The sequence below is a fragment of the Tenrec ecaudatus genome, chromosome 8 (assembly GCF_050624435.1).
Source record: "Tenrec ecaudatus isolate mTenEca1 chromosome 8, mTenEca1.hap1, whole genome shotgun sequence".
NCBI lineage: Eukaryota > Metazoa > Chordata > Mammalia > Afrosoricida > Tenrecidae > Tenrec > Tenrec ecaudatus.
In genome coordinates, this window is record NC_134537.1 from 69,020,760 (window position 1) to 69,033,034 (window position 12,275).

General features: G+C 40.1%; 1 protein-coding gene across 1 annotated transcript in view; it reads left to right on the forward strand.

The window, feature by feature from the left end:
- The window catches only part of LOC142454352 (myomesin-2-like), a 109,829-nt gene that overhangs the window by 89,178 nt on the left and 8,376 nt on the right, over positions 1-12,275 (forward strand). Inside the window, exon 31 of the mRNA XM_075555685.1 lies at positions 3,881-3,986. Within this exon, the coding sequence (XP_075411800.1) occupies positions 3,881-3,986 (106 nt within the window). The remainder of the gene's footprint in view (positions 1-3,880; positions 3,987-12,275) is intronic.

Below are 12,275 nucleotides of genomic sequence, written 5' to 3' on the forward strand. Positions count from 1 at the left end.
CATCGGCAAAGTTTGCAGTTTGGAAGCACCTGCCACTCCGAATGAGAAAGAGGCGCCTTCTACGAAGGCAAACAGTTCCAGTCTCAGAACTTTCCCAGCGCAGGTCTCCGCTGCCCTAGGATCGCTGGGCGTCCGCACTGACTCGATGCCATCTGTTTGGTTTTCCGGTAAATGGGGGAAAGTTTCCCAATAACGTGTGTAGAGGGATCCTTGCTACTCTAGAATAATGAACAGCATTGTTGTGAAAGATAAAATTCATTGGTGCAATTTTCCTAGCTTTCTCACCAAATGCAGTTTTTATTTTCTACATAATAAGCCCCCAGGATCTTCCTGTATCTTATGAGGAAATCTATTAAAACTACCCTTTTGAAATATCTCTTTTCTGCCCCCCAAATAGTCACCACAATCTACTTAGCTGACCTCTCTGCTTTGAAGTCAACTGGCTCAAATAATCCCTTTCGAAGCCACTTTTTTTCCCCCTTCAATTTTAATGAATCCTTTTACTGGGGGCTCTTACAGCTCTTATAACAATCCATACATCAGTTGTATCAAGCACATTTATACATATGTTGCCATCATTTCCAAACCATTTTCTTTCTACTTGAGCCCTTTGTATCAGTACCTCTTCCCCCCTCCCCTCCCACCCTTGAGAATTTATAAATAATTTTTATTTTCATATTTTATATCGTCCACCGTCTCCCTTTACCCATGTTTGTTGTTCATCCCCCTGGGGGAGGGGGAGTTGTATGTTGCACTTACTGATGAAGATTAAAGACCACAACCTTCAGTATGGTTTGCAACTCAAGGTAAATAAAACAAAATTCCTTACAGCTGGACCTCGCCTCGCAACAACCAGAGAAAAAGACTGTCGTTGTTAAGGAATTCATTTTACTTGGATCCTCAGTCAATGATCATGGGAGCAGCAGTCAAGGAATCAATGAATTGTTTCATCGAGTGCATCTGCTGCCCAAGCTCTATTTAAAGAGAAAAGCTATACATTTGAAGACTAAGGTGCTTCTGATCCAAGTCTCTGTATTCTCAATCACCTCCTATGCATCTGGAAGCTGGACAACAAATAAGGAAGGCCTGTGGAAGAAAATGGGTGCATTTGAGTTGTTGTGTTGGTAGAAATTGCCAGCAGCAAGCAAATCTGCCTTGAAGGAAGAATAGTCAGAATGCTCCTTAGAAGCCAGGATGATGAGACTTCGTCTTATAAATTTTGGATGTGTGACCAGGAGAGAATAAACCCAAGCTAAACGTCCTGCCATCTAGTCAGTTCTAATTTACAGGTACCCTCCTGATAGGGTAGAACTTCCCCGGTGGGTTTCCATGTCCCTAAATCTTCATGGTGGTAGAAAGCCTCATCCTTTCCCCAAGGAACTGCAGTTGGCTTCAAAGTCCTCACCTGGGGGAGCAGCCCAACGTGTAGTGCACTATGCTACCAGGGTTCTGGGACCATCAGCGAAAACGAGGAAGACCATTAAGAAGATCGACCCAGGGACTGCAACAATGGGCTCGCATGTAACAATTGTGAAGATGGTGCAGTACTGGGCAATATTTATTTCTGTTGAACATATGATTATTAAGTTGAAACTGACTTAATGCCTAGTAATTGCAACAGCAACAGTAACTCAAGAAACCTTTGCGGTGCGGTTGGTAAAGCGCTGGGCTGCAACAGCAAGGTCTGCAGTTTAAAGGCACCAGCTGCTCTGTGGGAAAAATGTGAGGCTGCTGTTTGCTTAATTATTGCTAGTCTTAGAAAACTAAAAAGTAATTTTATTCTGTCACATTGGTTCACTGTGAATGAGAATTGACTTTATGGCAGTTGAGTTTTAATAGCAACCCACACAATTGTTTCACATTGAAAATGATATATTATAAAAGATTTTAAAAGTGCAATATTACTTAAATTGGGCCAAATTAAAAGTATATTCCTTGTTTTACTTATATTTATAGAACTCTACAGTATCTAATCAAATATCTGAAAATCAGTTGATTAAAACAAAAGCATTAAATGACTGTTTATTTTTGGCATGGCATATTGCAAACATTATATATCTACCTGGTTAAAATGTTGTACAATAAAGGATAAAGACTTCTTAAGCCTTTAAAACCAGGTATTAATAATGATAGAAAATAAGAATTAAGCATACTAGTCAATGTTTGCCATGGCCACTATCATTCTTGGAAATTAGGCCCTTGTAATCTGATTACTTGGAAAATGTATCCTGTGGTCCTTTCCTCTCGGTGGTTGGAAAGTTAATTATCCATTGATTTGCTAGCTATAATGAAACCCATATGTTTCTGTAGGGTATAATTTAACTCAGTGTTCAGGGGTAGATTATCAGTATTTAGGAAAACTACTTGGCAAGGTCCCTGCCTTTGAGTTGAGAAATTTCCTAGTGTGGCTCTTCCTGGATCCACTCTATGGTTTCATTTGTTACCTTTCCTCTCTCTCTGGTTCATTGGAAAACATTCTGTCCCTATGATCCTTTATCAATTTCTACTATAATCTGAAAAATGACTCTAAACTTCCCACTGTTTGGTCTTTTTCCACACTACAAAGTTTCTGTGTTCCAAGGTGTCCAGGGTCCTCACCTCTGTGGTATGTATTGTGCAAGAAGAAACAGGTATTAGTGAATCCTTTCAAGCCTTTTTAATGTGTGTGATGGAACAACAGGGAAAGACACGCAGGAGAAGCAGACTCAGGAGAAAATGAGCTTTCTGCTCTTTGTTCTTGGGCTTCTAATTTTCTTCCCCCTTTCTCACAAATCTGCAACATTTTAAGCCCTGTGTTCTTCCTATTTTTTCCTCTATGCTGTCGGTTATTTTCACTTTGATTTTCCTTTCTGTCTATTAAGAAGATAACGTGGGAGGGTGGTGGAGAAGAGATGTTTGGTTAGTTATTAATTTCCAATCTCTCCCTTTCACTTTATGACCAGCCAGGGAGCATGTGGACGGCCTCTGCCCACCTTCTCCTTGCTTCTCCACCCCGCCCCTTTTGCCCGTGGCACTGCTTCCTGCTATCCACCAACCACAGACACTGCATGACTTAAATTTTCAGGTTACTCACAAACATTAAACGTAGTATTAAAAAGACTTTTTTTTCATAACACGCTCGAAACCAGTTTATGATCATATTATTTTCACTAATTATATAAATATAATTTCCAAGGGAAGAAGCACCATATGTGTGGGAAAACTCCCTAAGGTTATATGTCTCAGACAATTGACTATAAATTCAGTCTTTCATATAATATGTTACTTCCTAATCTCCCCTATTCCTTTCATCTTATCTCCTATCCCCAGGGATTTATCCCTATCAAATCAGCCTAAAATTTTCTCCACACAAAATACTTTTTCTTAGATTTTTTTTTCTTGCTGACATTCTTATGGTTTCTTTCCTTCTTACCTATTTTTTACTCATCTTGAAAGACCAGTCCTAGTTTTACCTCATTGGCCTCTTCATTCATATTATCTCTTAACCTCCCTTTCACTGATTTCCCCCAAAGTTGAGATCCGGATAAATTCCTGTAGCATTGACCATGCAAGAGTATTATTTATACTACTTTGCTGCCTCTTATTAAGCTTCTTAAGGTGTTAAAGATCAGATGATGATTCTTGTATAGATTATGTATCCCTCACAGTATTTTGCAAAGAACTTTTGAAAAATCGTGGGATGGTGAATTCGTATTTAGTGAATGAACATGGTAAGGAAAATGCATAGAATCTGTGGTTGACAGGCATGAAAATGTATCACTGTGCGAATGTGGACACGAGCTACAGATGGACATAGCAGAGACAGCTGGAAATAGCATCTTTCCAGTGTAACACAGCATACATTGCTTCTCTTAGATCTGGGTATTTTCATTTCCTGCAGGAGCATCTGCTTCTCCACTAAAGATACTCTGCACCCCAGAAGGAATACGACTTCAGTGTTTCATGAAATACTTTACAGAAGAAATGAAAGTGAATTGGTATCACAAGTAAGTAAAACATGAGTTGGCTGTAACCATGCTGTATACAAGGACGGTGCCTAAGGCTGGTGGCTGGGGAGACCGTGCTTCACACCTAAAGCACGTGGCCCTGACCGTCCTCTCAAAAAGCCACGATTTCAAGAAATATTTACCACCTTTGGCTCTGGTGTGGTTGGGTAACCAGGGCAGTGGAAATGCCAAAGGGGGGAGGATAATGAGAAAGAAACACGTTTCTGCAATGCTGTTACCAAAGGTGGTTCCGCTTGGAGCATGCACTTGACTGGACGTTAGCAGAGAGGTAATGGAATAGCAATATTTAGAAACCACACACAACATTTCCAGTCTGTTGATTTCCCACTAGACTTGATTAAAAAGCAGAGGGCCCAAGTTAACCCAATAACTAACATTAAAGAAGAAAGTGGGAAAGCAAGATCAACCTGAGTAAAGAGCACATTTTCCGTACTTCACATTTGCTGCTTTGTCACTTCTCTACCTGGGTAATTATCACTATTAAGGCAGCTGCCAGATTTTTATGTGAGTGAGTACCACGGGCTCACCGCATCAGATGAACCCTGCCCTCCCCAGACACTGTGCCCAGCTTCTTTCATGTTTGTATCGGAAGCTTCTATCTGCAACAACCAGCTAAGGCAGCACACCCGGATCTAAGAGCCCCTGCAGAAAACAGCATTGGCTTTGACATTCTCATTCTCAGAGGCGCTAACCACAGAGTAAAAGTAGATTTCAGAGAGGAGCGCAGCTGAACCACGGACCACATCTTTTGTGCGTCTAAGTGAAGAAAACAGGGGTAACATTTTCAGGGCAGTTTTCAAGGATGTATACATATCAAAATATTATGCTCCTTAATATATTAGATCTTATAATAGCACACCCTTAGAGAGTTCATCTTTATAATTTACTAATTAGAGGAGGAAAATTGCCATTTATGATCATTTTAATTTTCAAGTTTTTACTTTATTTAGTTGGATCTATGACTAAATTAAGATATTACAAAGATTCTTCATTGCTTTGCCTGTTTAATTTTTACATGCCATGCTTTTTCTAAAATGTTTGGAAACATTAGACAATAAGATATATTGGAATCTTATAGGAATCTTATTTGGAATCTTAGGCTTCTGTATTTTTAATAGTGTAGAATATAGAATCAGGTGGAATCATTATAGAATTTGTTAGGGAAGTCAATTAAAATCAGGGTCTTTTTATCAGGGAGTCCAATAGCAAGGATTTCACAACTGAAACTCTGGTGTATTTCTGTGATATAATTGTTTGTAAGGATTTATTTTTTAAGACAATGAATAAATCTATGTTTCTAGCTGAATCAAGTCTTTCCCTGAAATAGGAGAATTAATCACACCCTTCTCGGTGCTTCCCTGTTATTTACAGCCTATTGCCTTGTAGTTAGTTGTATGCAGTTGTAATATATGTCCTACAGTCAGTTGTAAATATACTCATCCCTTGGTAGGGAGGATATCTCTTCTTCAGCGTTATCTTTCTAGTGCCAGGCACATTGTGCATAGCATGCTCTGTCCTGATTGTAGGGAGCAGGGTAGACACACCTCTATCTACACACACCCCTCCTATATGAACACATATATACATGCGAGTGCATGTTAGCATTACGTTACTTTTACAAAAGCATGATGAATTCATTATTACTAGTCCTTAGATGTGGAAACTGAGACTTAGTGAAAGAAACACAAACAATTTTGGTCAAGTCACGCATTAAGTAAGAGAAAGAGAAGATATTTAAATGCTAGTTTGCCTCATTGCAACCACTGTTAGAATACTGTATAAATCTTCACTCTAGTAGGGAGAACGATGATAGATAGATAAAAGGTAGACAGTTACGGGCATAGATAAGATAAAAAACCCACTAAGTTAAAGAAGAGAAACTGGTATCATCATAATTTTCTATGTGATTGTTGGGGGGAGAGAGGTAGAGTAGGTTCTGACTCATCGTGACCCTAGGTACAAAAGAACAAATCCCTAGCCTCACACTTGTTATGTCTGAGCCATTGTTACAGCCACCGTATCAGTGCATTTTGCTGAGACTTCCCATTGTAGCTGACCCTCTACCGAGAGCTTCCACAGAGACTAATCTCTCATGAGCACATACCCAAAGTTCTTGACATGAAGTCTAGCCAAGGAGCAGCTGGTTGTGCTTCTTTCAAGTGAGATTGGTTTTTCTTCTGGAAGTTCATGTTAGTTTTAATATTATCATCCAACTTCAGAGTTTGAATGCATCACTTCTTCTCTAGTCTTCCTTTATAATCTATGATTCATTGTCACATGCATATGAGACCACGGAAAATGCCGTGGCCCAAATCGGGCTCTCCCGTTTCCTCAAAGTACCGCAAAGCCTTTATCCTCCATGCTTCACAAACACCTTTTGCAGCATCTTGGCCCAGTGCAATACATCAAAGGCATCAATTAAGGATCCAACAAAATAAGATCCCTGAAAACTTCATTTTCCCCCCTTTATTTTCATGATCCAGTTGTGAGGACTTTGTTTTCTTCTCATTACTGATTCTTACTCGTTACTCTTTCTTCTCAATACTGAAAACTATATTCTTTGCTCTGCATTAGCAAGTGTTTCCAGGTTTTGGATAAGCCTTCCTCCAGTCCTTACACCACGTTCTTCTTCAGACAGTCCATTTTCTGGGATTATTTGCTCAGCACACATATTTGAAAAAATGGTGAAATGATAGAGTCTTGGTGGACACACTTTTTGGTTTTATATCATGTAATATTCCTTTATTCAGTTAGATTGATTGCCTCTTGATCTATGTATAGTTTCTGCTTTGGAATTATAATTCATTGCAATGTATTCATAGTTTGTTCTGATTCATGAATTAAGTGTTTTACATAGTCAATAAAACACAAATAAATATCTTTCTGGCATTCTGTGCTTTCAGCCAAGCTCCATCTGACACAAACAATGTTGTCTCTATTCTGAATCCAGCTTGAAGTTTAGGTAGTTCCTTGTTCATGTACTACTGCAATTACTTTATAGTTATCATAAGCAAAACTTTACACTCGTGCTCTGAATGGCATTGTTTAATGAAGCTCACATTCTGTCTGGTCACCTCTGTCTGGAAAGGGCACAGACGCGGATCTCTTCTACTCAGGAATTATCTTTCAAATTTTTTTGGGATAGCTCAGTGGGCATTTCCAGGGCTTCTTCAGTTCTTTATTTTTGTTTGTAGTAGCTGGTGGGTAAATTCGAATGACAATCTTATTAATTTGCCTTGTTCATGAATATTATTTTATCACTGACAACACTGAACTTCAGTATAGTCCTTTCAATGTTCTTTATGCCAATGGATGGGCCACCATTCCTCCTCAATTTGTCATTGCCGGCATACTAAATCATATGATTGCCCATTCAAAGTGGCCCGTGCGAGCTGCTGTGAATCAGCCGTGACTTGCCAGCAGTGGGTTTTTGAGTGACACTGACTAAGATATAGATCTTTATATATTCCATTTCATTCTTGGTGACTTTCCATTTTCCTACGCGCACATTTTGTACATTTCTTGTTCTGATTACCAGTGGGTGTTTACGGCTGTTTCTTTTCATTTCTGAGTCGCGTCACATCAGCACATAACAGTCCCGATGCTTTACTCCATCTAGGTCACTAGAGTTGACTATGAGTTGGAACCAACCAAGGAACAGTGGCTTTGTTTGCTTTTATGAGTAACCTTCCATACATATTCATAAAAAATATGGCAGCCCACTGCTGGCTAGCCAATTCAGACCCACTGCAATCCTAAAGGCCAGAGTGAAGGTCCTCTGGAGTTCCCCATGTGGTAGATCTTTATGGAAGCCGATTGCCTCATCTTTCTCTTACAGTGCAAGAGTTGGTTTTAAACTGTCAACCTTTAAATTAACATCCCAATACTTAATCCACTGTGCCACCTGGTTTCCTACAGACTCAAAAAAGTGGTATTATATTAATATTTTGTTTCTAAATTAGAATTTGTTCCCCAAATCATAGGAATTATTTAACTTTACAGTAAGTAAGTGCACCCTGATGGCATAGGGGTCAAGCCCAGAGTCTCCCGGGGGAGAAGGAGGGCAGCATCTGCTCCAGTGAAGATTTACAGTCTCAGAAATTCTTGGGAACAAAGCTACTCTGTACTGCAGGTGTGCAATGAGTTGGAGTTGACTCGATGGCAGTTAAAAAATTGTAAATAAAACATAACTTTTAGTTACACTGGACTATTAAACAATGGAATACCATAGTTTAAAGTACAGTTTAAACTATAGTTTATCCCTTTTGTAACTCAGGGGACGTATACTGCCCATCAAAAATTTCAGCTTCTCAGTTTTTTTGGGATATGCTATCCCGGTCATAGTACATATTGCCACCTAGTAATATTACTAACAGTCTGCTTAGGTAACGCAGTATTACTAACAGCATGCTTTTAAAGAATTCTACCATCTGAGTCCAGTTGAGACATATGCGACCCATATAGGGTGTCAAACATTCATATTACCTCCCAAATACTTTTCCCTTTACCTCAGAATGCTTTTCATTACTGAAAACATATGGTATAGATGAGTCCAAGGCAGAAAAGCATTCAGCCATGAAAGAGTTACATTTTGTCATTAAAATATCACATTTGTTATACTTTAGTATTTGACCATTTAATAGCTTTGTATTAGAAAACAACTGAAAAACTATAGAATATGAACATTTCTTCAATCTGCTCCAAGTTACTCTGTGGCTTCTGAGGCCTGTGATTGCCGCAGCTTTGTACTGTGGGCATGCGAAGACTGTGCTAATGGGTGACGATGCAGCAATAGTGTATGATGAGAATTTTGTGAAACGGGAACGCAAGCAAGGGCAATTGTTTTTGGGTTAAGAATGCCGAGTAATATATCAAGGCATGTAGAGAATGTCACTGTAAGGGAAGAGTTGGAAACCTATTCAAAATGAGTTAGAAGCACACAAAGTAGAACTCAGCAAAAATGTTCTTCAGAAAAAGGATTCTGTTGTCTTGCTTAAAGGTGAAATTAATATGTCATGTAGGAATGGCTAATCTCAAGCTGCTAAAGTATTGACAATTTATAACTTAGAAGTATATTGGCCACTAAATAAATCCCAGTGCCTTTATAGAAAAGAGAAAGCATCCTTTAATCTTAGAATGTACATTTTACTTCAACTAAGGAAATTCCCCTCACAAAGCTTCAATATGCAAATTCTCCCCACTGAAATTTCAATTAAACTGTAAAAACAACAACAGCAATGAAACAAAGCAAAAACAGAAATCAATGTTGTCGATGTCTAATTGCATGCACTTCAGCTAGTTTTGACATAGTATACACCGGTGGAATCGTCACCAGAATGAAGATAGTGAGCTTAGCACCCCCCGAAGTTTCTCATCCTCCTTAGTAATCCTCTCCCCAGCTCCACTCCCTTCCCTAGGCATCCTCGAACTGTGTTCTGTTGATTCATATCAGTGCTAAATTTTCTAGAATTAGAATCACACAGTGTGTAATCTTCTTTGTCCAGCTTCTTTCCCACAACACAGTTACTTTCAAATCTAGTTATTTTGTAATATCTGCCAATAGGTGCTTCATTTTTATTGCTGAGAAGCATGCCATTGTATAAAGAAACCACAATTTGTTTATCTAGTCACCTCTTGAGGGCCAATATATGTCCTATATGTTGATCCTCTGTTGATCAGTAAGTTGTGTTGGTCCTATATGTGTCAAATCTTAAGTGGACACCTGAGAGGAGTGGCTGGAGCACATGATAGGCATAAATGTAACATTAGAACAAACAAAGTTCTAAATGACTTTCATGTTGTGTTCCCACCATCAAGGTGCGGCGTTCTAGTTCCACCGCGGGGTGCCGTCACTTGCTCCTTAATCAACTCCTGACCCCGCCGAGAGGGGAACTTTTTCTGTTATGCTGCCTTCAATATCCTTTCCCAGGAGGGAAGTGCTATTTGCCAAGCTTCTCCTGCGTGCAGCCACTGTGTCCTCTTTGGTAATTACCAAGTATCTTGAAGATACTTCGAGACTGCAAACATCTGATGCCTCCCCAAATTTTCTTCCACAAATTGGACAGATGGTATTAGAACTTAGATTTCAGAGACTGAGTTTCCACTAAGTCACAGTGGAATCACACAATCCATTGATGAGACTCCACATAATTTCAGCCTCCCTTGAATTCCTTCTGATCATTATCCACCAATAGGAGTCCTGGTGGAGGTGTGAGTCCTGCCATTCCTCAGGAGAAAGGGGAGACTTTCTAGTCTCCAAGAGTCATGATGATTTACATGATGATTTACAGTCGCAGAAGTCCCCAGGGACAGGTCTACTCTGTTGCACAGGGTCCTGTGAGTTGGAATCCACTCTAGGGCTGTGAGCTGAATTGTATTAACCGGCAGCTTGAATAATTTTTTCCTCAGTCAAAGTCGATTCGAGAGTGGATTACTGCTATTCCCCTCGTCTGTACGAGGAAGAGCTGGATAGCCCCTCCCCAAGGACTGGTCTGGGCATGCTCCAGATGAAGCTTCAGTGGGTGCTAAGGTCACATGGTCACAAGTCACATCCCATCAGCCTTGGCCTTCTACCCATCATAATGAACACGGCCTGATCAGGGTTCCAGCCCCATATAGGGCCCTACCTGCAACTGTGTTGCATTTACCTGCTGGCAACCACACTGTTGCCAGTCCTCCTTAAGTCTCCATTCTCTGCAAACCCTGGGTCACCATGATGACCTTTGGCTAAGGGTCCTCCTTATCTAGTTGGTGTGGTGTTGCCTTTGCCTGTTTAAGATTTCATAAATGATATTTGGGGTTTAGCATCTCTTCTGAATGGTAAGAGAAGCATTCGGTAATATATTTTGATTGCCACATTATTTTATGGAGGCAGTTTTCTAGGCCCCTTATTTCCTCTCTATTAACTAATTAGAACTCTTGGTAAGGAAACCCTACCGCTTCTTCCTATTTATTTGTATTAATAAGGATTCATAGATATTTGTTTTATACTAAGGCTACAATCACATGCTGCCATTCTTATGATTCATTCATTTATTTACTCACATTCTTCCTCTTTGGCCATTGGGAACCTTTTCAGGTTGTCTTCTGTGTTCTTTTAACATGTCCCCGACGTTGTAAGTAATTCCTTACTTTCTGGGTCAACAAGACACATTTCAGTCATCCTGCATTTTTCCTGCCCTTGTCTTAGAAGGAAGCTTGCTTTTCAGCCCTTTAAAGACATCCTGTGCAGCAGATTCACCCAATGAATATGTTATTAGATCTCTTGACTGCTACTTCCATATCCTTGACAATTTCAGTCTTTTCTCAGTTTAGTCTAATATTGCCTATTGATACATTGTGAGGATGTGGGTCTTGACATCGAGTTGTCATCATACTGAAGGCTGCAATCCTCAGTCTTCATCAGCAAGGGCTTCAAGTCGTCCTCATCCTCAGCAAGCAAAGTTCTATCATGTGCATATTCCAGGTTGTTTATAAATCTTCTTCCAATCCTGATGCTGAGTTCTTCTTTATGTTGGCCAGTCTCTCTGATTATCTGCTCAATTTCCAAATTCCAATTGTTATCGTTTGTTTTTAATTTTGGATTCCCTCTGCATTCTGGTTCATTATGGTTCCCCTTCCCTTTCTACCTCCTTTCTTTCCTTCCTTCCTTCCTTCGTATGGGAAATGTTAGTCTGAAAAAAAATCCACAGAAATGCATATGTATAAGAGAGAGTTTTATATAAAGGCTAAGTGCACATCAAGAAAACATCCCAACCCAGTGCTGCCCAAGACCACAAGTCCAACATTAACTAACCCATATGTCTGACACCAACCCACAAAGTCCTCCTTCATCTCACAAAACACATGCAATGATGCCGACTGCAGGAGGAAAGCTGAATCAGTGAATGTGCAAGCATCTCAGCGCTGGCAGGGGTCACCACACAGCTTCCCCAGCACCCAGGGCTGCATCGGGGTAGATCCATGTGGCTTCTCCTCAGGGATGCCTTGCAGGAAGTGAGTCTTGCCAGGTGAAGCAAAGAACTGGCTAAGGCAGCTGCATCCTGGTCTGACCATCAGAAAGCAGGAGACCCGAGAACTCGAAAGGCGAGGCTCACTGAGCCATTTATCCCTCCGCCCTTCAAAAACTCCACATGTATTTATCTGCGAGGTTGGCACAATAAACTAACTCAGGAAGCATTTAAAAATCAGAGCCTAATAATGGAAAGGTAAACCCAGACAATGACAATCTCCATTCCTACTAATTTGTCCACATTCCCCCTCCTTTCC